At 60.6% G+C, this 22,253-nt stretch overlaps 1 protein-coding gene across 1 annotated transcript in view; it reads left to right on the top strand.

The window, feature by feature from the left end:
- RTEL1 (regulator of telomere elongation helicase 1) overlaps positions 1-22,253 on the top strand; it is a 28,587-nt gene that overhangs the window by 565 nt on the left and 5,769 nt on the right. Inside the window, exons 2-24 of the mRNA XM_024750278.1 lie at positions 288-548; positions 1,468-1,663; positions 1,936-2,029; positions 2,565-2,646; positions 2,822-2,882; positions 5,979-6,054; positions 6,501-6,585; positions 6,897-6,962; positions 7,621-7,774; positions 13,830-13,868; positions 13,942-14,020; positions 14,886-14,983; positions 15,481-15,536; positions 18,945-19,016; positions 19,133-19,214; positions 20,169-20,301; positions 20,422-20,535; positions 20,625-20,665; positions 20,802-20,887; positions 21,015-21,092; positions 21,419-21,496; positions 21,952-22,098; positions 22,180-22,253. The exon at positions 22,180-22,253 is cut by the window's right edge and continues 14 nt beyond it. Of these exons, the coding sequence (XP_024606046.1) occupies positions 447-548; positions 1,468-1,663; positions 1,936-2,029; positions 2,565-2,646; positions 2,822-2,882; positions 5,979-6,054; positions 6,501-6,585; positions 6,897-6,962; positions 7,621-7,774; positions 13,830-13,868; positions 13,942-14,020; positions 14,886-14,983; positions 15,481-15,536; positions 18,945-19,016; positions 19,133-19,214; positions 20,169-20,301; positions 20,422-20,535; positions 20,625-20,665; positions 20,802-20,887; positions 21,015-21,092; positions 21,419-21,496; positions 21,952-22,098; positions 22,180-22,253 (2,093 nt within the window). The 5' untranslated portion in view covers positions 288-446. The remainder of the gene's footprint in view (positions 1-287; positions 549-1,467; positions 1,664-1,935; positions 2,030-2,564; positions 2,647-2,821; positions 2,883-5,978; positions 6,055-6,500; positions 6,586-6,896; positions 6,963-7,620; positions 7,775-13,829; positions 13,869-13,941; positions 14,021-14,885; positions 14,984-15,480; positions 15,537-18,944; positions 19,017-19,132; positions 19,215-20,168; positions 20,302-20,421; positions 20,536-20,624; positions 20,666-20,801; positions 20,888-21,014; positions 21,093-21,418; positions 21,497-21,951; positions 22,099-22,179) is intronic.

Here is a 22,253-nt window from a genome sequence, read left to right as displayed (position 1 = left end):
TGTGGCCCCTCAAGCTGTGGCGGAGGTCAGTGCAGTGTTATTGCGGGTGGAGCACGTGGAGCTGCATCTGGCCCCTGCCCTGTCGCCTCTCCCGGAGCACGGTGGAGCTGCCTGGGGCGGGAGAACAAGACAGGGCCGACACCTCTCCGAGCTCCTTATGACAGGATGTCACAGGCTCACCTTCGGACCTGTTTGCGGAGGCACTGCCTGAGGGCACTGGTGAAGTGGCCTGGCGCTCGGGGAAAGGGTCGCTACGAACAGTTTTGTCATTGCAGTCTCTGCCATAGGGGCTCCCGTGGAGAACGTGTCCCAGCGGCACAGGCTGGCATAACTTACCTGGAGCGGCTGAGACCCTGAGATGTTCGGAGAGGGGTTTGTCTCGCAGACCCACACAGCCTGCGTTTCAGCCAGCCTCTGTGTCCGCCCGAGACAGAGAGTAGGCCAGTATGCCCAAGATAACTCTGAATGGCGTGACAGTGGATTTCCCTTTCCAGCCGTACAAATGTCAAGAGGAGTACATGAGCAAGGTCTTGGAGTGTCTGCAGAAGGTGAGGCTGCAGACGGAGGGGCTTGTTCCCGGGGGACGGGTCAGAGTGGGTAGAGCCTCAGCAAGACCCAGTGTACACGTACTGTCCCATTTACTCCGGTCAGGTCCTCCTGGTGAAGCCACCCTTCTGGACGTGGGAGTCGGCCATAAATAGGGCTCATGTTTTAGGTGGGGTAGGAGAGATGCTAAGCAAATAAACAAAAAGGATAATTCTAGACGGTGAGGAGTGCTGTAAAGAAAAGACATAAGGTGATAGACTTAAGAGCGCCTTGGGGGCCTCTCTGCGCAGGTGGAATGTGAGTGAGGCCAAGCGATGAGGGCGTCCAGCTGAGGGTCTGGAGGAAGTATTTCCACACAGAGGGACAGGTGGTGCCCAGCCCTCCTTAGGGGAGGTCGTTAAACCTCACGGGTTGCAGCTTGCTTTCTGCTGGGTTTCTGGGCATGCCCTCTTGTACCCTGCCCAGGCCCCCAGCCCTTGAGGGCTGCCTGAAGCTGGGCCCATGTTCCCATGCCTGCGGCAGCTGGGGGCAGCTTTGCAGACATGGCTGTGTCGGCCCAAGTTTCCACTCAGGCTACCGGCTGAGAGCTATGTAGACCGTCGGGTTCCGTTCAGGTGGTGTAACTGCTTGGATCCAGAATCAGAGTCAAACTCCCATCCTGGGGCTTGACACCTAATTAGTCATCTTCCTGTTTATATTAGGCTGAAAAATACCGTGGTATTTTGGGTAATGCTCTGTAAATTGTTTGCTAACGAGGCCTGGTCTGGTCTACAGCTTTTGGTTTGAGAGTGGAGAGGTCGTGCGGCATTTTACGTCCCCCGCTGAGTGGGGGCAGGGGCTGCAGGGCTTGTCTCAGGTGGGCTGTGTGGCCTGCACAGCCTGCCCCTGCTCCCCCGTGACCCTGTTCCCCACCCCATTTAGAAAGTGAACGGCGTTCTGGAGAGCCCCACGGGCACGGGGAAGACGCTGTGTCTCCTCTGCAGCACGCTGGCCTGGCGGGAGCAGCTCCGAGACGCTGTCTCTGCCCGCAAGATTGCCGAGAGGGTGTCAGGGGAGCTCTTCCTTGACCGCGCCTTGGCGTCCTGGGGGAACGCTGCCCTGGAAGGAGATGTCCCAGGTGATGCCCCTTTTTGCCCCTTTCCTGGTCCCGGGCTGGGAGGCGGGGAAGGAAGGGGGGTCGTAGCTGCCGTGTCATTTCTCGCCATCCTGGCTGTAAACCTAGGGTCAGAACCTTATGGCCAAATGAGGACCCTGCAGAGACCCACTGCACTCCTTCGTGTAGCGAGTGTTGGGCATCGATGCTTAGCTGTCCCCGGGCCGAGTTAGCTGAGTGCCCGGGTTAACTGCACACGCGGACCATGACCTGTCCTGTTCCCTTGTGCCGGGCAGCGTGCTACGCGGACGTCCCAAAGATCATTTACGCCTCCAGGACCCACTCGCAGCTCACTCAGGTCATCAGTGAGCTCCGGAACACCTCCTACCGGTGGGTCAGGCGGCGTCCACCCCTGCCTTGGGGTCACGGGGGTGTTCTGCCTGGACCCCACCCTGGGGTCGCGCCATGCTCTGGCTGTGGGGCTGCCGCCCTGACCTCAGGCTCATACCCTGAGCTCCTCGCAGCCATCGGGGTGTCAGCTGTGGGCGTGGGTCAGGGCAGCTGTGCGGCGGAGGCCCTGCCCCGTGTTGGAGCCCCCAGCACTGCTACAGGAGAGTTGGTGTCCCCTCCCCGCCGGCCTCCCACGAGAGGGAGGATGCAGGTGGCAAGGTCTCCCTGAGGCCTGCCCCAGTCTCTCGGCCTCGCCCTGGATGCTGACTCAGAGCAGGCCCGTGCCACGGTGAAAGCCCCTCTCCCCTCTCGAGCCTGGGGCGGATTTCCGCCCCAGCCACTCCCTCTGGCTGCCCGGGCGTGTGAGCCAAGCTTCCCTGGGCTCCCGGTGCAGCCCACGTGGCTCCTGCCGCTGGACAGCACTGGGGCCCCCGCCCTCTGATCCTTGGGCCCCCCCAACCGTCTCCTCCACCAGGCCCCGAGTGTGTGTGCTGGGCTCCCGGGAGCAGCTGTGTATCCATCCCGAGGTGAAGAAGCAGGAGAGTAACCACATGCAGGTGGGCTCCTGGGGCGCCCAGCCTGGCCTTGGTGGGTCTGCTGCTGCTGCGTGGGTGCTGCCCCTGGGGGACGGAGGGGTAAAGAGCTGGCGGGGGTGGAGCTGGGAGGGGGTGCCTGGCTGGGGCTGGGGCAGGGCTCGGCCGTCACACGAGCCCAGACCTCATGTTCACCCAGGTCCACTTGTGCCGCAAGAAGGTGGCAAGTCGCTCCTGTCACTTCTACAACAACGTGGAAGGTGAGAAGGCTCGAGGTGGTGCCTCCTGCCCACGGAGAGCGCGCTGCAGGGGGAGTGGAGTGTGGGCGCCTCTGAGGGCTGGGCTCAGCGGCCTCCTGGGCTGCTGGCTGCTGCCCCTCAGTGCCCCGCTCTGGGCTGTCGAGGTGCCTGCGCTCTGTCTCCTGATGACCGGCATTGGCGTGCGTGCAGAGGAGCTCACGCGGTGGGGCCGAGGAAGGGCCTGAACCGTGCCAACAGCATGCTTTGTGCAGAGTGCGTGCTCCCTTCTGGAGGGCTGGAAATTGGGCGCCTGCCAGTCAGGGGTGCCCACGTGAGCAGCCCCCAGTGCCCCCTGGGCGCTGGGTCTCTGGAGAGCATTTCACTCGTGGTCTCAGCTCGTTCTGGGGGAGTCAGCCAGGGAGGGGGTACTGGAAGCTCCTCCACGTGTTTTTCCCTTTGCTGATTTTGTGGTGCATCCTGTCACTGCCGCCTGTAACTCGGTGGGTGTGACGTGCCCCGAGCCCCTGGGGTCCTCCTAGTGACTCCTCCAGCCTCATCCAGAAACGGACGAGAGTGGAAAGCGCAGTGTTTGTGACAACGGCCGGCCCAGGTGCGGCGTGGTTGTGTGACCGCAGGTGCCCAGGGCCCTGTGAAGGGGACCCTTTGTCTCCTGTCACTGACTTTCTTGGGGCCCAGAGTGGAGGGGCGGCACTGGTGCCCTTGCCTCCGAATTCCTGCTTTTCCGCCTGTGGCTGCCCTTTGTGTCTGTCAGGACTTCTGGAGCCAGAGGTGACGGCAGAGGCTTCTCTGTGGTGTGGCCTTTCCAGACGGGGCTGTGTGGCCTGGGGGCAGGGTCACGCTTCTGTGGGGTCAGGGTTCCCTCTGTTTCCTGCCTCAGGGTTGGGACTCAGACCCTGCAGTGAGCCGGGCCCCAGAGAGTTCACATTGGTGACCCGCAGGCCACCGTCTACTTGGGTTGCGAGAGCCCAGCGGGCCAGGCCTGTGCTAGGCAGTGGGTCAGGACAGCAGTACGGTCCCAGAGGCCTGAGCTGGGAGTCCCAGCGCCCTTGGAGAGAGGGAGGGGGGTTGCCTGATGCGGGCTTGGGTTCTGGCGGGCCGGCTGTGGGTAGGGCTGCACGGCTTGGCCTCTGGGGCGATGACCCAGGCTCCCAGGCTCATTCCTCACCGCCTTCCCTTTGGCGGTGTCCCTTGGTCTGGTGGCGCCAAGGACCCTCAGGACAGCAATGAAGTGTAAGGCTGAGGATGGCCTGTGGCAGCTGTCGTGGCCCCGGGCTGGAGACTGCTGGCCGCCAGCTCTGCTGTCCCGTCGGCGTCAGGCCTGTGGGTGTCGGGTCGCCTGAAGGCTGCTCTCTTGTCCTCGTCCCCCTGCTGCTCGGCCTTCTGCCCTCAGTCCTGCCTTCCCACGGGCCCTGGTGTCAGGCCCGTGATGCTCGACAGAGCCGTCCCCCCTTTGCTGCACTGTGGCTGCCTCCCCTGTCCTTGTCCCTGGCAAAGGGGGTTCCAGGTGTCCTGTTGGCCACAGGCCAGAGCCGTTAGGGTGTGAACCGCTCCAGCCACGTTTCCACAGCAGCTTGGAGTGGCCAGCTTGCCCACTCTGCTGGACCAGCCCTCACCTGCAGGGTCCTGTCCCTCACCTGCAGCACCCCTCACCTCACCTGGAGAATCCTTGAGGAGGGAGGGGCCAGGAGGCCAGGGGACGGGTGGGAGCTGGGGGGAGCTTCCCGTCCATGGTGGAGGCACCCTTGGAGCTGCTGCGTGTTGGGCCCCTGGCTGCAGGCCCCTCCCCACTGCCCCAGGCCCTGTGTGGCAGAGCAGGGGCTGTCCCAGCTGGCCTGCTGGCTCCGGCCTCTCTGTCCCCTCCCCAGTCCCTGCCCCTGCTCTGCTGTGCTCTTTCTGCCTGTTCATCGAGGGCATCCACTCACCGTAAGCCAGTGCCCCCCGGCTGTCTCAGCCTCCTTTACCAGCTGACGCACGGGATGCGATGGGGTGTCTCCAGCAGGTGCCCAGGCCTTGCAGGGGGAGAGGAGTGGGCAGAGACCCCAGGAGGGGTCTGAGAGGCGTGCAGAGCAGGAGCCCTGCCTGGCTGCGTCCCGCAGGGAGCAAGCAGTGTGGCCCGGCCAGGCCCCTCCCTCCTCTCCACTGCCCGCTCCCCAGCCCCCCTCGCCCCAGGTGGGTGACTGAGCTGTGGGACCGGCCTGCTGCGGAGCGTGCCGATTGGCTGGTCTGTTGCTGTGGTGCTGCTGAGTGGATGGCTCTTCTTCCTTCCCCTGCCTGCTGTCTGGGCGGGGGGGCACCCTGGGGGCGGCCACTGCTGAGGGCCTGTGTGTTCTGGTCTGTGCTGTTAAGGGCTGGGCCTGGTACCTGCCCCAGTGGAACTGGGAGCCGGGGACCTGTGTCCACATGGGGCTGCCCTGAGACTCTGGGTGCTTATTAGAGGAGACCTTTGCTCCCATCTGCTGGGACAGGCCTGGGTGTCGCTGGGTTATAGTACTTCCCTGGCCGATTCCTACGGGCCCAACTGGGGGGCCTGTGTCCCTTGAGGCCCGTCCCGCCCAGGGACACACAGCCAGCAGGGAGTGGGGCCTGTCTGGGCTGCATCCTGAGGAAGGGGCGGGGCCCCAGGGCTGCAGGGCCTCAGGTGGGCTCTGCGCCTCCCGCCCCGACAGCACAGGCAGTGACAGCAAATCGTTTCTGCCGCTGGCCGAGTGCAGCCTGGCTTCCTTAAGAGGGAGACTCTGGGCTTGTTCTTGGGGGAGTGCGGTGAAGCTAGAGGAAGGGACTTGCTGCCAAACTGAAGCCTGATTGCAGGGCAGGAACCCCGGCGCTCACGGGAGCCGCCCCGGCCTGGAGAGGGTCTGGTGGTGACAGGCTGAGGGCCGGCCCCCACCCCACCCCACCCCGGGGTCTCCTCTTGGTGTTCAGCCTCAGGCCTGCATCTGCCCAAGGCACAGAGCAGGGCTCCCTTGGGACTCGCTTTAGGCTTGGCGCCCTCCCCAGGGGCTGCCTGTTGCCAGGAGCCATTCCATCCCGGGTGCCTCCCGCGGTCCGGGTACTCTGGACCAGAGAGCCTGTGTTTACGCCCGCCCATGTCCCCAGAGAAGAGCCTGGAGCCGGAGCTGGCCAGCCGCGTCCTGGACATCGAGGACCTGGTCAGCAGTGGGACGAGGCACAGGTAACCCGCCAGGGCTGGGCTCCCTCCATGCGCACAGGCAGGCACGTTTCTCTCCTGAAGCATCGGAAGAAGTGAGACGGTCCTTCCCAGCCCCCAGCCCCCTGCCCCCGCCCACTGGGCCTTTGTTCCTGGGGCATCCAGCTCGTCCTCCACCTGACACTGCCCCTCCTCTCTGAAGCTGGCTGCGACCTTGTAGCTTCAGGGCTCCAGTCGTGGTGACACATGCCCGACTGCCCTGCTTCTCACCATCTCATCCACCTGCCCAGGATCAGGCTTGGTCTTTTTGTTTTTGTAGATTTTTAAATGAGTGACCCACTCACACGGTTGAAAACTGATGGTGTGAGGGGTGGCCGGCAAGCCTTCCCGCTGCCCCAGGCCATGGCTCTCTCGCGCCCCGGGGGACCCTCCCAGCCTGCACTGTGCCCCAGCACCTCTTCTCCCTCCAGAGTGTGCCCCTACTACCTGTCTCGGAACCTAAAGCAGCAGGCCGACATCATCTTCATGCCCTACAACTACCTGTTGGATGCCAAGGTAAGGCCTCGGCCTGCGTAGCTGACGATGCCTGATGGCAGGGCACGTCCCAGGCTCAGGAGGGGCCGGCAGAGCCCGTGCTGGGATCAGACCTTCGCTCGGAGCCAGCGCTTGGAGCCACAGGCTGGCACCGAGGGACCAGCCCCTCACCGGCCCGAGGCTGTGACTCGTTCTGAGCTCCGGGAGTGTGTGGCCTGGTAGGAGTGAGGGGACCCCACGCGGCCGGGGTCCGTGTCCCTCTCTCCAGCTGGACCCCGCGAGACCGCCTGGGAGCATCAACCTCAGCCTGGCGTCTTCCTCTCTTGCTGTAGAGCCGCCGTGCGTATGGCATCGACCTGAAGGGGACAGTCGTGGTCTTTGACGAAGCTCACAACGTGGTGAGTGTCTGGGTGGCCTTCCCGACACCCCCTTCCTCCAGCCCACTTTCTTGTGCACGACAGCTGGGCCTTTCTGTCCAGACCCCCGCGTCCCACCATCAGGACCAAGCAAAACTGGGCAAAGTGGGCTGCCGACCTGTGCTTGCCATTTGCACGCAAGACCCCCAGACCCTTCCTGCCATCTCATTCCTTCTCTTCCCTTTTGTCCCTGGTGGCTGCCTCCCTGCTGCCTGCTCGCCCTGCCCCTCCTGTCCTGTGGCCTGTGTCAGGGCCCAAGGACCGTGTCTCCAGGAGTCGTGGACCTTGACCAGAGCACTGGAGGAAGGCCACCTGGGGAGCCTGGAGGGGTCCACAAGAGCCTGGCATCCTCAGCCCCACTGGGTTCCAGGCAGTTGTTGGCATGGGGACGGTGGGCCCATGGGCCAGATTCGGCTTTTGAGAGAAGCTAGAAGCTAGAGTTTAACGGGAACTTTTCTAACTATAAAATGTAGGCAGGTCAAGTAAAATTGTTTTCAAACACTGTCTGGGTCAGACATCCATCTCTGGGCCAGTTTGAGACCCGGCCTTGAGAACACAAGGGGCCTCTTGCTTCCCCTCCCTCTGCCCCCCGTCACCTCTGCCTCATCGAGCCCCGTGACGGGTGTGCTCGGGCTCACAGGAGAAGATGTGTGAGGAGGCCGCGTCCTTCGACCTGACGCCCCACGACGTGGCTTCGGGACTGGACGTGATAGACCAGGTGCTGGAGGAGCAGGCCAAGGTGGCGCGGCAGGCCGAGCTCCACCCGGAGTTCAGCGCGGACTCGGCCAGCTCAGGTGCGCTCGCGGGCAGGGACCGCAGACCAGACGAGGGGCCAGCCTGCCCAGGGCCCTTCTTTCAGGTCTGCCTCAGGGGCAGCGCCAGCCTCTGTGAGAGTCTTGGCCTCACAGACGGAGGTGGGGAGGTGGGTACCGCCCAGCCTGTCAGCACTCTCTCAAGTCCTTTTCACCGTTTCCCCAGGGGTGTGAACTTGCCTCTACTGCAAGGAAGTGAAAACCGAGGGTGTCAGCTGTAATGACGTTTTGTAAGGACCCGCGAGCATCGTCCACAGGAACGGCGCTCAGCGACTCACACCCCGCGTTTTCCTTTTGCGGCAGTGATTGCAGTGTGTGTAGAAATACTTGGTGGACGCGGTTGGTTTGTCCAGACATTCTGCGTGGCCTTTGTTAGTGTTAGGAATCCACCTTTTGCTCGCCAGACCACTTTGTAGCAAGCGTTCCTACTGTCGAGTTGCTGCAGGATCGTAGCATTTGCGCCCGGCCCTTTGGACGTCACCCACGTCCCGTCGTGTCCTTCACGCGAGTGAGGGGCGGGGCGTGAACAGCCTCAGCTTCCCGGTCCCTTTACAGTCACACACATGGACAGACTCCAGAGGGCGCAGAGGCCCCTTCTCCCGCCAGGCCACCTGCTTCGGCCCCCTCTGCGAGGGTCTCCAGGCCTTCTTTGACGCGCTCACAGGCTGTGTTGGGGGAGAGAAGGTTTGTAAACGGCTTTGTGTGTTTAGCACAGAAGTTCTCAAACGTGTTGGCCTCAGGACCCTTTATGTCTTAAACTTTACGTTCTTTTTTTTTTTTTTTCTTCGCGGTACGCGGGCCTCTCACTGCTGTGGCCTCTCCCGCTGCGGAGCACAGGCTCCGGACGCGCAGGCTCAGTGGCCATGGCTCACGGGCCCAGCCGCTCCGCGGCATGTGGGATCCTCCTGGACTGGGGCACGAACCCGTGTCCCCTGCATCAGCAGGTGGACTCTCAACCACTGCGCCACCAGGGAAGCCCAAACTTTACGTTCTTGAAATGTACTGAGCTTTGTTTATGTGAGTTACATCTATGGATAATTAGTGTATTAGAAGTAAAAACTAAATAACAAACTCTTACGTGTCAGTTTCCTAGGGCTGCCTTAACAAAGTACCACAAGCTGGGAGGCTTCAACAACAGAAGTTTATCCTCTCAGTTCTGGGGCTAGACGTCCACGTGTTGGGTGTCAGCCGGGGTGGCTCCTTCTGTGAGTTCCTGGGGCATGTGCTCCAGGCCTCTCTGTCCCAGCTCTGGCAGCTACTGGCAGACCTGGGCTTGTAGACGCCTCACTCCAGTCTCACTCCCATCTTCACATGGTGTCCTCTCTCATAGGGATGCCTGTCACTGGTTGAGGGCCCAACCCAGTCCTTTAGGACCTCATCCTAACTGACCATATCTGCAAATAAGGTCACATTCACAAGGGTCAGGGTTTAGGATTTGAACATAGCTTTCTGGAGGACACAGTTCAATCCATGACATGTTAACATAAATAATACTTTTTTGGAAAAATAACTATATTTTAAAAATTAGAAGAGTGGCATTATTTCAGTTTTGCAGATCTCTTTAATATCTGGCTTAATACAAGGTAATTGGATCTTGTAACTCTTCCTGTTTTGGGCTGACGTGATACTACACACCATGGCTGTATTCATTTCCTAGTGCTGCTAAAAGAAATTTCCAGACTTAGCTTAAAGCAACTCAAACGTATTACTTTATGGTGCCCAGAAGCCCAGGATGGGCCAGCAGTGCTCTTCCTTCTGGAGTCTGCAGACGGGGATCCGTTTCCTGGTCTTTTACAGCTTCTAGAGGTGCCACGTTGTTTGGCTTGTGGCCCCACGTCTCCGACCTCTGCTTCTTCGGTCTCCTCTGATTCTGTAAGGACCCTGCTGTTCCATTTTGGGCCACCCCAAATAATCCAGGATTATTGCCCCATCTCGAGGTCCTCAACTTCATTGCATCTGCAGGTCCCTTTTGCTGCGAAGCTGACCTATTCATGGGTTCCAGGGATTAGAACGCGGACATGTGTGGGGACCAGTATCAGCCTCTGGGAAACTACACTGTATATTTGTGAGAGAAAGAAGGAAAAAGGCAAGTCGTGTATCCATAGGAAGACAGTAGCGGCAGTAGCAGCACCACGGAAATAGGTTGGCCCTGCGGCCGTCCTGGGCAGGTCTTGGGCCAGGTCCCTTGGCCTGCTGTGCTCTGCTGCTTAGGTGTCCTCGTGGATGCATGGTCCTTGCTTCACCGTCTTTACCTGCGATGGGAATTTCTGAGTCAGCTGCTTTCGACCCCGAATGCATGTACGTGAGTAAATAGGTCAGCGTTTCTCCAGGGATGTATCTAGGAATGGATTTTCTGATTGGCAGTCACGTGCATCGTAAACCTTGCTGTTTTAAAATTGTCTTTTACTTTTAAAGTTGGATGTTGTTTTAGGACTTTTTTTTCTTTTGAAAGCCCAGTAATTTTGCTGCAGTTTGTCTCAGTGTTGATTTTCCGGATCGACGTCTGATGACCTCTTTCAGCCTGTAGTTCCAAGTCTCCTCTTACCTGGGGGGATGTTGTCCCGCACGGCAGTGCTCACGGCCCGGCCTTGGCTTCGGTTTCTACTCCAGGGATCATGTCGTGTCTCTTCCACCTGAGTTCAGAACCTGTTACTCTCTCAGATCCTTTTGTCTCTATTTTTCTTTGACTTATAAAAATTCCCCCCTTTCCCCATCTGTTTCTTTTAAGATGATGTGGCATGGATCTACTTTTGTGTTCTTCTAATTTAATCTTTATTTCTCAAGTGTTTTTTTCTCCTAGCTGTCTCTGAGTTCTGTTGCTTCATTTCTGAGCTTTAGAAAACCTGGCTCGTGTTGTTGTTTCATGTCTTTTTTTTTTTTAATTATTTATTTATTTTTGGCTGCGTTGGGTCTTCGTTGATACACGCGGGCTTTCTCTAGTTGTGTCTAGCGGGGGCTACTCTTCGTTGCGGTGCGCTGGCTTCTCATTGCAGTGGCTTCTCTTGTTTCAGAGCACGGGCTCTAGGCACGCGAACTTCAGTCGTTGTGGCACGCAGGCTCAAAGCACAGGCTCAGTAGTTGTGGCGCACTGGCTTAGTTGCTCCGCAGCATGTGAGATCTTCCCGGACCAGGCCTCGAACCCATGTCCCCTGTGTTGGCAGGCGGATTCTTAACCACTGTGCCACCAGTGAAGTCCCCGTTTCATGTCTTATATCCTGTTCCGACACCGTCATTTTCTGTTTTCTCGCCAGCTCACAGATAACTTGCTACAGCTGCTGCGTGCCTTCCCCAGACCCCGCGGCTGATGCTCTGCCCCATTTGACCAGCCCCCCACTGAGTGGACAGCTTCCCTGTTTCTCTGCCTCCTTCAGGGCGGTTGCCGGCCTGACACCTTTACTCTGTGTCTTAGCGTGTGTTTCCTGAGAACAAGGACATTCTCTTTGACGATCCGATCATAAAACCAGCATCCGTACTGCACTCTCGTCTAATCGGCAGCCGCATTAGAATTTTCCCAGCTGTCCTCGGTAAGGCCCGAAACACAGCCACCCCTCTGCCCGGTGCCGTGGTCTCCGGGCCTGTGAAGAGAAAGGCTAGTTACTTCGTCGACTGTCCTACAGTTTGGATTTGTCCGCTGTGTTCTCGTGGTTGGATTCAGGGTTTGCATTTCGGTGGCAATACCGCGGACTTGCGTCGTCTCGCAGGTGATGTTGGTGGCGTTAACTTCAGTCTGGTTACGTGGCGGCTGCCGGGTGTTTCTGCCGTGCGGTCACTGCTTTTCCACTTGTGATTCTGAAGTCGCCTGTGGTATCCATTAATGAGTCGTCCCTGAAGTCAGGATTTCCACGATGTTTGCAGAATGATGGGTCTTCTTATCCTCCTGTGTTCTGCGTGAGGTCTTACACTAACCTCCGCATCCGTGTCAGCGTGTGAGTCCATGTGCTTAGGCACTCACCCCCACGCCCGTGTGCGTAGAATTGTGAGTTCACGCTCTCCCCCGCCCCAGTTTTAGTCCAGAACCACGCAGTTATTCTTCTTTCCTCCCTTTCCACGTTTGTAACGCCTTTTGTGAGGAAACGAGCTTTCATTTTTTTCTCAGTATCGTACTTAATTTGTTTGATCCTAGAACCCACAGACAGTTGTTTGAGAATTGCCAGCCCACCCACGATAAATGAACATCTACTCACTAGGTTTAATGTTTGTTCACGTCCTTTCCGTCGTTGGTCTGCGACCACAGAGTGGAAACGCTCATTCAGAGGCTCCTTGGGTGGTTTCTTTCCGCTTCACTGTGGTCATATTACTCATTTTAAGCTCATTTGTAATGTTTATATTTCATTTCGTACTCCATTTTTTGCCGTTTATGTTGATCTTATTTACTTATTTTTGGCTGTGTCGGGTTTCCGTTGCACGTGGGCTTTCCTCTAGTTGTGGCGAGTGGACTGTATTTTTGGCTGTGTCGGGTTTCCGTTGCACGTGGGCTTTCCTCTAGTTGTGGCGAGTGGGCTACTCTTCATTGCGGTACTCGGGCTTCTCATTGCAGTGGCTTCTCTTGTGGAGCACGGGCTCTAGGCGCACGGGCTGCAGTAGTTGTGGCACGTGGGCTCAGTAGTTCTGGCACACGGGCTTAGTTGCTCCGCGGCATGTGGGATCTTCCCAGACCAGGGCTCGAACCCCAGACCAGGGCTCGAACCCAGGGCTTAACACACGCTAAGACACAGAGTAAAGCCCGCTGCATTGGCAGGTGGATTCTTAACCGCTGCACCACCAGGGAAGTCCTAGCAGGTGGATTCTTTTTTTTTTTTTTAAAGAAGGTGTCAGGAGTAGGAGATTATTTATTTATTTTTGCTGTGTTGGGTCTTCGTTTCTGTGCGAGGGCTTTCTCTAGTTGTGGCAAGCGGGGGCCACTCTTCATCGTGGTGTGCGGGCCTCTCACTGTCGCGGCCTCTCTTGTTGCAGAGCACAGGCTCCAGACACGCAGGCTCAGTAGTTGTGGCTCACGGGCCCAGTTGCTCCGCGGCATGTGGGATCCTCCCAGACCAGGGCTTGAACCCGTGGCCCCCGCATTAGCAGGCGGACTCTCAACCACTGCACCACCAGGGAAGCCCTCCTTTGCCTTTGTCCAGGACAGTTTCTCAGACCTCCCTTGGTGGTTTGGAGGAGGACTGCTCTGACGTTGTGTAGAATGCCCCTTCATTGGGGTTTGGATCTGTGTGATGTTTCTCCCCTGGACGTACAGGGGTGTGGGATTTGGGGAGGAAGGGCTCAGGTGCCCAGGGCCCGCCTCAGTGTATCGCATCCAGGTCCCTGCAGTTAACGCTGCATGACTTATGACCTTGATTGCCAGCTGAAATCGGCTTTGTCAGGAGCTCCAAGTTACTCGTTCCCCTCCTTTCCACACTGTTCTCTTTGGACGGAGGTCACTCTGCACAGCCCACACCTAAGGAGTGGGGTTATTCACCCAGGTGTCTATCTCCATGACCCTGCGTCAGGCAGCAGCTTCTTAGAAGTAACACCAACAGCACAAGCACCCAGAGAAAAAATAGATAAACAGGACTTAACAAAATCAAAATCGTTTGTGCGTCAGAGGCCACCATCAAGAAAGCAAACACATCCCACAGAACAGGAAGAATTTTTTGCAAATAACATATCTGATAAAGGATTTGTATCTAAAATAGGGAGGAAACCTTTTAATGACTCAACAAAAAGACAACCCAACCAAATTGAAAAATGGGCAAAAGATATGAATAGACACTTCTTGAGAGGCACACAGATGGCCAGTGTGCACGTGGAAAACGGAGCCCATTGGTCACCAGGAAAACGCAGCTCAGAACCACGTCCACGTGCATAGCCACAGGGTCTCTCTGAAGGTGACCGCCCCCCTCAGTTCAGGCTGCTGCTTCCAGGTCAAGTTCCAGCCGTGTGGGTTTCAGAGCCTCTTCTGTCAGTGTCTTGCCCTCCACACCAGCATCCTGGCTCCTTAGGACAGGGTGGTGGAATTAGAAGGATGCAGACTTGTGCATTTGCGCTTTCCTTTGCCCAGGGCTGAACTTGGAGCTGGAGGACCTCGCGAAGCTGAAGAGTAAGTGCCCCCTCCCCCCGCCTGCCGTGGACTGCCCCCCACAGCCCCGCCCTGAGAGCCCCTAACCCCACAGCGATCCTGCTTCGTCTGGAGGGGGCCATTGACGCCGTGGAGCTGCCTGGAGGTGACGGCGGTGTCACCAAGCCTGGGAGGTGAGGGACCTAGCAGGCGGCTGTGCTGGGCTCTGTCCCTGCAGCGTTCCACTCCATGTGGCCTGGAATGTCTCTGGGTCAAAATCCAGAGAGTCTTTCCGTCTTGGAGGTCCGGGAGGGTTTGGTCATTGAGAGTGTCGGCACCGCCACCCTCTCCTCTGGTTCACCTCTGTCTGCACTGCAGTTGCCTTTTAGAACGAGGCGCCTGCCTCCGTGCCACCTTCTGTTAGGACGAAAAGTCACCTGGAACGTTCTGAACGTCCCACAGGCCTCCGAGCCGCAGGGTTTGTTCCCCATGGGATGGTGGCCTGGGGCAGGTGTTACTCTCCTCGGTGCACCACTGCCAGCTGCGCTGGGACCCAGGTCCAGGTCTTTCGAGGCAGGGAATGTTCTGGAGCGCTGGGCCGCCTGCCTTGTCCCTGAGCCCCATCTGCTCCGCTCTGCTCAGGCCCTCACAGGGCCCGGTTGCTTCCCAAATGGCCCTGACGCCTCCCCGGCTCCCACACCCACAGGGCTTCCTCTGCAGCTTCCACTGCCCACCCTCCCTCCCGACTCTCCAGAACTGCCCTTTGAGTGCCCTGCCCATAGCCACCACCTCAGGGAGGCCCTGATGACCTCCTCCTGGCCCCCATGCGGAGCCCGAGCCCCGAGCCCAGGCCTTGTTCTGGGTACGCTGGTCTCCTGCAGGCCACTGTCCTCCCCAGTGAGGCTCCTGAGGGGAGAGGCCTTTCACCTCCAGGTTTGGGCCTCCCCAGAGGCCCAGAGCTTGTTTCTGGGTGAAGGAAACTTAAAATGCTTTTGGCTGTTAGGTTCCCAAAGTGCAGCCTCATCTCCTGCCAGGCCTGAGCTGCCTCTTTCCTCGTAGCTACATCTTTGAGCTGTTTGCCGAAGCCCAGATCACATTTCACACCAAGGGCTGCATCCTTGACTCCCTGGACCAGATCATCCAACACCTGGCAGGACGTGAGTCCCCGGCCACCGTGTGCCCTGTGGCTGACTCCTTACTCAAGGGCGCAGACTGACAGGAATTTGGCCCATAGAGCTGCCTTTCTGATTCGGATGTTGAGATCTTAGCATGTTTGGTGGCGTGTGTCCTATAAAGAGCGGTCTTCCCTGTTTAGCCCCTTTTAGGAAAGAGCAGTGAGGAGCATGGGTGGGGCAGTGAGCTGTGGGCCCCACCATCCTCTCCCCCAAACCTCCTGCGCTCTGTTTCTGCCCAGAGGGCTTCCATGGGCCCTCTTCCCAGAGGCTGTGCCACGGAGCCCTCTGGTCTCACCGGAGGCGCCCAGCCTTGCCAGGCTCCTGGGCTCTGGGCAGCCCCAGCCTTATCTGGCTGCAGAGCTGCGCTTGTCCCACTGACCCGCGGGAGACCCACTGGGAAGACAGGGTGAGCTGCCCTCTGAGGGCACGCCCCAGCTGGAGAGAGCCCAGTGGATGATCAGCACCCACTGCCCCTACAGGTGCGGGGCTGTTCACCAACACGGCAGGGCTGCAGAAGCTGGCAGACATCATCCAGGTGGGGACCGCCGCCACGAGGATGTGGTGCCTCCTTTCCTTTCCTGGTGGAAGCTGGTGGGGCTTCCTTCTGCAGAGCTGCGGTAGATTCAAGACGTGGGGAAGGACAAGGCTCCCCCAGCACATGCTTCAAGTCCGCACTGCAGGGCTGGTTTCCTCTCGCCCCGAGCACCCGCCGCAGGCCTTGAGGGCGGGGCCAGGCGGGGAGTGGGGCCGCTTAGGGTGAAAGTCTGGCAGGTCCCTCCAGTTTTCAGACAGGCCCAGCAGCTCCTGCCCAGCCAGCTGCCCCCTGTTCTCCAGTTTCTTGCTGACACAGCTTTTCAGGGGAAAGTTAATGCAGAAGCCCGTACCGGAGTCGGGGGCGTGGACTCTGTCCCCCAGCCCCTGTTGCGTTGCTGGGCCAGCCTCGCCCAGAGGGTGTTGAGACGAGGGGTGAGTGTGTCCCGTCGACGCCCATTAGGTGGGGCCTGGGGCTGGTGTTTGGAGTCAGTGGGTGGTCTGCAGGTCCTCTGAGCCAGGCCGGCCTCAATCTGGGCTTTGGGATCCGCTTGGGGGTAGGGGCAGCCTCCAGGGCTCACTGAGCCCCTCCTCTGCCACATGCAGACCCCACTTTCCCCAGGCCAGGCGACCAGGGGGGCTGTCACACGCCTCAGGGCCCCTGGATGTGACCACTTCCTGCCCCTGACGTGCCGTCCCGTGTCCAGCTGTCCTCCTCGGGCCCAGCTGAGCCGCTTCCTCAGCTCAAGTGGACAGGCCAGGGCCTTCCTTCCTTTGGCTGCGTGGCTGCCCAGCTGGCCGCTGAGGGCCAGTCTGATGGTTCCAGGCACTCCAGCCCCTCCTGCACCTCGCTGGGCCTTTCTGCAGAGGCCCCTCGGCGGCTGTTGGTCCTTGGGGAAACCGGGGTACCCGAGGCCCCGTGTGGCACGTGCGTGGCTGCCCACGCTGCACGGGGTTACAGTGGGGTGCGCCTGGCTGCAGACAGGCTCAGTGGGCTCGAGGCCCTGGGTGACCTGCCCTGCAGCGCATCACTCTGTCGCCCGCTCCTTGTCTCTCCCCACCCCTCACGGTGCTTCCACGGCTACACGACACCTTCCACACTGCCCGCCAGGCCTGCGGTCGGCCTGTGCAGGGCGGCATCCCTGGGGCCCCTGGCCGCACCCACAGGTGCTCATCATGATGGGATGTGGGGTGAGCACCTGCTGGGTCACACTTCCTCCAGCTGGAGGGGACATGACAGGCTGGTGAGCGAGTATGGCCCGTAGGCAGCTTGGGCAGCAGAGGAAGCTGAGTCACCCGCCAGGGGCTACTTAGAGCAGCTGCCAAGGGAAATTCCAAACCAATGGGGTTAGTGGTGTTTGGGTTCCAGAGAGTTCCTCCAGAACCCAGTTCCTCTGGGTTCCTCCAGAGCAGGGAGGAACCCGCTCCATAAACGGCGTCGGGGAGAGGAGGGGCCGTGCAGGCCCGGAAGCGAGGGTGCCCTGCCCTGCTGGCCTGTTCAGCTGCAGGGACCCTTGAGGAGGGCGGGAGGACAGGCAGAGGGCGCCACGGAGGGAGGGCCCGCCTGGAAGGGACAGGGCCTCCAGGGCAGGGCCGGGGCGCCACAGCTGGGGCTTGGGACTCCCTGGAGACCCAGCAGTACTGGTGGGTCACCGCCCGGGGGGCAGAGGCCTGGGACGCTCGCTGCCCCGGCCGGAAGTGATGGGAGGAGGGGGGCAGAGCCCGGGCCTGCAGGATGCCACGCTAGAATGTTCCTTCTCCGTGAGCCCGGCTGCTCTTCCAGTCCCATCCCTGCCTCACAGATGGGATGGAGCCCCCAGGGTGGAGTGCAGAGCCGGCCGTGGGCAGGCAGCAGAGCCCAAGCCGGGGAGGGGGCTGCAGCGGGCTCCCCCAGGGCTACAGCTGCACCCGTGCCTGCCACCTCCTACCCGCCGCCCACCCGTGTCTGGCACTCGGACACAGGGCAGCCACACCGCTGTCTGCAACTCCTGGCCATCCCTCGAGGTGTGAGGGCCGCTCTGGGGCCACGATGCAGGGGTTTGCAGAGGAAGCCATGGCCCCGGAGTGGCCTCACCAGGCGGTGTGGCCTTCGCTCCGGGATCAGGTCCAGTGTGTGTGGTTCCACCCTTGCAGGCGGACACTTCAGTGAATCGCGAGGCCCGGTGTTTTGCCGTCTGGACGAGGAAAGTGGTTCTCGAAGCTCCTCTCGCCCTTAGAACTTACCCCTCACAGGCTGCACTGCACCTGCAGGCCGTGCTTCTGGGCCCTCATGCGCAGGGCCACGGGGTGCCCGCTGCTCCTCCCGGCCATGCGCCCGCGTCCCCTGGGCCTGGCAGGAGCTTGCTGAGAACAGGCTGGTGATCCGGGCTTCCAAGGCCTTTCCTGTTTGTAGGAAGATTTGGTGGGTGGGGCTCCTGCCCATGGGTGCTGGTGGTGCCGGTCTTCTCTGTTTTCATGGACACCGGGTAGAAGTCGTGGCCTCATCCTCGGCCTCTAACCCAGCAGAAGGCGCCTGGGAGTGACATGAAGACACGGGGCTGTGGAACACGCCGTCCCTTTTGAACGTGTCTTGGCCTTGTTTCTACCAGCCGAGTGTCAGAGTCAGAGTGTTCCCTTTCTGTGAGGAGCCTCTTGGGCTTTGGCCGGGATGCCTTGGACTTTCGGGTTATTGTGGGGAGAGCCGGGGCTCTGTTCTCCAGGGCGACCTCCCAGACTGTTCCGGAGCAAGTGGCGTCTGTCTCTTGCTTTATCGCCGGTGTCACGTACTTTTTGTCGCTGTCGTGAAAGGGGTCTTTTTAACTCCCTGGTGCTTGTGCACAAGAAAAGTGTTGACTTTTATTTGTTGGTCTTGCGTGAAGCTACCTTACTAAGTTTTCAGTTCTAAAAGTTTGTCGTCTGGTTTTCTGGGTTTTCTAAGTAGACGGGCCAGTTGTTTGTAACGGCTAGTGTGTTGTGTCTTCTGCCCCCGTGTTTGTCCCTCTTGTGGCTTTTTCTTGGCTCGTTGCATCGGCTAAGAGTACAATTCTGCTTATTGTCCTTGGGGATTAATTTCATCCTGTTACTTCTGCATGTAAACGGGGTTCCTTTCCCCTATCCCCTGAGCCAGCCCTAGGGGAGAGCGGAGAGGGCGGGCTGCTGACCTGGACCCGGTCCCCGTGACAGCCTTGGACTGGCTGCCGAGGAGGGGCCTGCAGGGCGGCTGTGTCTCTAGTGCGCGGGGCCCCTGAGGGGAGGGGACAGGCAGCTCCGGCTCCTTAGCCTGGGGTCCTGCCCCAGGGACACTGTTGGCTTGGAAGCAGGGGCAGGTGGTGGCTGTGTCCTGAGTGTCCGTCTGTCCTGTGTGGGAGGGACTCAGCAGGAGTGGCAGCCTCTAAGTGTCCTGCTGACTTTTTCCCTCATCTCTGCTGTTCAGATCGTGTTTAGCGTGGACCCTGCTGAAGGTGGCCCCAGTGCCATGGTGGGGCCGGGGTGTCAGTCCTACAAGGTGGGTCTGCTTCCTGGATGGGGAGCTCCCAGGCCGCGGTCTCACAAGGTGGGGCTGCCTCCAGGATGGGGGCTCCCGAGTGGGGCCTAGGACACCTATCCATTCCACCTCTCCAGGTACACATCCACCCTGATGCTGGTCACCGGAGGACAGCTCAGCGGTCAGATGCCTGGAACGCCGCGGCGGCCAGAAAGCAAGGTACGGCATCTCGGGTGGCTGGGACATGCTCCCCCTGGGGCGGTGCCCCATCCAGCTATGGGCTCCCGGCCGCCTGTCGGTCCAGCCTTCTCCAGGTGATTCCCCACCTGCCCTCTAAGAGTCAGAGCTGTCAAAGTGAGAGACCTCCGAGGGCCCGGCGGCCCGGGGCCTGCCTGGAGTTTCCACAGGGGTTGGCCCTCAGACCCCCGCTGGACAGAGAAACCAGAGCGCCCCGAGACCGGTCTCCTGGCTCCCCAGTGTCCTCCATGGTCACTCCTGTCCTTGCTGGTGCAGGGCTGGCCCAGGACACTGTGGACTCAGAGCCGCGCTTCCATCCTCCCCACTGAGGGGCGGGTCCCATCCCGGAAGTTGGAAAAGGCTTCTCTGGTCCCAGAAAGTGGTTTGCTCTTTTCTGGGAAGTGTCCCTGCTGACCTGTGACGTGGTCTTGACCCGAGAGTCACAGTTTGAGCATCCGCTTGTGCTATTCCATCTCCTGTTTCCGGAGCCACTGGGAGCACATGGGAGGGCTGGCGTGTCTGCCTGCAGGCCGTGCTCTGGCATCCTCCCTGGCTGGGCAGGACGTGTGTAGGATGTCGCCCCTGGCTTCCTGCCTCCAGGGGCTGTGGGCCTGTGCCCCTCCCTCTTCTGCAGTCCCACCCGGAGTACAGGCACGGGGAGGCCAGCTCCTCACTGAGCCACAAGGACATCTAGGGTTGGGGTAGGCTGACCTCTCTGGAAGTGACTTCAGCGTCCCCCTCCCCCGGCGCCAGGATGCTGGCGGGCTTCTCTGGTCTGCTTCCTGCTCCTGGGACCCCCGAGGGAGGGAGGGCAGGCAGGCCCCCCGGGGAAGACTTGTGCACCTGGGCCCCAGGGCCCAGCACCGCCTTGGGGGACACACGATGGCTGCTGGGCAGGCGGCTTGGGCCTCACACACGTGCTCCCGCCCCCCGCAGGGAAGGTGCTGAGCTACTGGTGCTTCAGCCCCGGCCACAGCATGCGTGAGCTGGTCCACCAGGGCGTCCGTACCCTCATCCTCACCAGCGGCACACTGGCCCCCGTGTCCTCCTTCACCCTGGAGATGCAGATGTAAGGGCTGACCCTTGGCCCCCCCCCCGGGGCAGGTCCCGAAGCCAGCCCCCCCGCCCTGGGCTGCCGGGGTGCTGGGGGTTCAGGATCTCACAGGGGCCACCCCCTGCCTCCCTCCAGCCCTTTCCCAGTCTGCCTGGAGAACCCACATGTCATCGACAAGCACCAGATCTGGGTGGGGATTGTCCCTAAAGGCCCTGACGGAGCCCAGCTGAGCTCCGCCTTTGACAAACGGTAGGGGGCCTGGCGGGTGAGGCGGGTGGCCGAGTGGCTGAGTGCTAGGCCCCTCATGGCAACAGCCGCCCGCCCCCGGTTCCTTGCAGGTTCTCTGACGAGTGCTTGTCGTCCCTGGGGAAGGCACTGGGTGAGTGCCCATGCTGTCCATTCCTGGGCCCCTGCCCTGTTGCGAGGTTGCCCGCCCCCGCTCCACTCCCTGTCCTGCCTGGTCTTCCTGGGGCTGGAGGAGTCCTCTGCTGCTGAGCCGGCCACGGTGCTTGCAGGCAACATCGCCCGTGTGGTCCCGCACGGGCTCCTGGTCTTCTTCCCTTCCTACCCCGTCATGGAGAAAAGCTTGGAGTTCTGGCGGGTGAGTCCCTCCTTCCAGTGTCTTCTGGGGGCGGGAGGGAGCCCCAAACAGCCAAGGGTCTGACAGGGCTGGGCCGCGTGTCTTTGAGAAGGCGTGACGGGCATTCCCTCTCTGCCTCCTCCCATAGGCCCGCGACTTTGCCAGGAAGCTGGAGGCCCTGAAGCCCCTGTTTGTGGAGCCGAGGACCAAAGGAGGCTTCTCGGAGGTCTGGGTCACCGGGGCTCCCTCCCCCTGCCCTGCGGGCTGCCCTGGGCTCAGGCCAGCCCCGGAGTGTGTGTGGCCAAGATCCTGCTGGCCTTTTAGGACGTTTGGGCTTGGGGACGATGGCAGCAGGTCTGCGCCCGCACCCCAGCCCCGGGGCCCCTGGGTTTTCTGGGCACGGCAAGCAGGCACTGGGTGCTGGCTCCGGGTCAGCCTGGGAGCCCATGTGCCACAAAGATGCTGCTGCAGCTCTGCTGGCCTGCCTCCTGCCTCGGACGGTGTTTCGTCTTGCAGGGTGATTTCTGGGGTCTTGAACAGCCTCCCTTCCAGGTGATGGAGGCTTTCTACACGAGAGTTGCCGCCCCCGGGTCCAGTGGGGCCACCTTCCTGGCTGTGTGCCGGGGGAAGGTGAGGCCTCTGAGGTCCGGGTCCCACACATCTGGCTGCTTATCCCCGCCTGGAACCTGTGCCTGAGGGGGGCTTAGGGCTCATGACCTGGAGGCCGCACCATGGGCAGGAGAGGCTGGTCACCTCCCTCAGGCCCCATGTCCAGCAGACACAGGAGGGTGTGGCCCTGCTGGTCCTGTAGGGGCCAGCCCTCGGGTCCTAGGCTGGGCATTGGGGCCCACGCGTGGGCAGTGGGCAGGTGGGCCGGAGGAGGTCCTGAGAATAAGAAGTTGGTTGTGGGATTCTGGGAGCGGTGGACCCCAGGTACAGCCTGGTTCGAAGTTGGACGTCTCTCCCACCCTGCCCATCCTTGGGGGGCGTGGGGCTGTGAGGGCCCAGGCACGGGTGGGCCCTTAGGGGAGGTCCTGGGCTTGAGTGGAGGCAGATGGGGGAAAAGAGTGCCCACTGCCTCCCAGGCCAGCGAGGGGCTGGACTTCGCGGATGCGAATGGCCGTGGAGTGATCGTCACGGGCCTCCCATACCCGCCCCGCATGGACCCCCGGGTTGTCCTCAAGATGCAGTTCCTGGATGAGATGAAGGGCCAGAATGGGGCCCGGGACCAGGTGAGAGGCTGTGCGGCTGAGGGTGGGCAGGTGGTGCTCAAGCCCCCATGGCTGAGGCAGCCCCCCGCCCTGGCCCTGCAGTTCCTCTCCGGGCACGACTGGTACCGGCAGCAGGCATCCAGGGCTGTGAACCAGGCCATCGGGCGGGTGATCCG

Source organism: Neophocaena asiaeorientalis, unplaced genomic scaffold (genome assembly GCF_003031525.2).
Source record: "Neophocaena asiaeorientalis asiaeorientalis breed wild unplaced genomic scaffold, Neophocaena_asiaeorientalis_V1.1 scaffold606, whole genome shotgun sequence".
Taxonomy (NCBI): domain Eukaryota; kingdom Metazoa; phylum Chordata; class Mammalia; order Artiodactyla; family Phocoenidae; genus Neophocaena; species Neophocaena asiaeorientalis.
The sequence above is the reverse complement of the archived record's forward strand: the minus strand, read 5'-3'. Positions and strand labels throughout refer to the sequence as shown.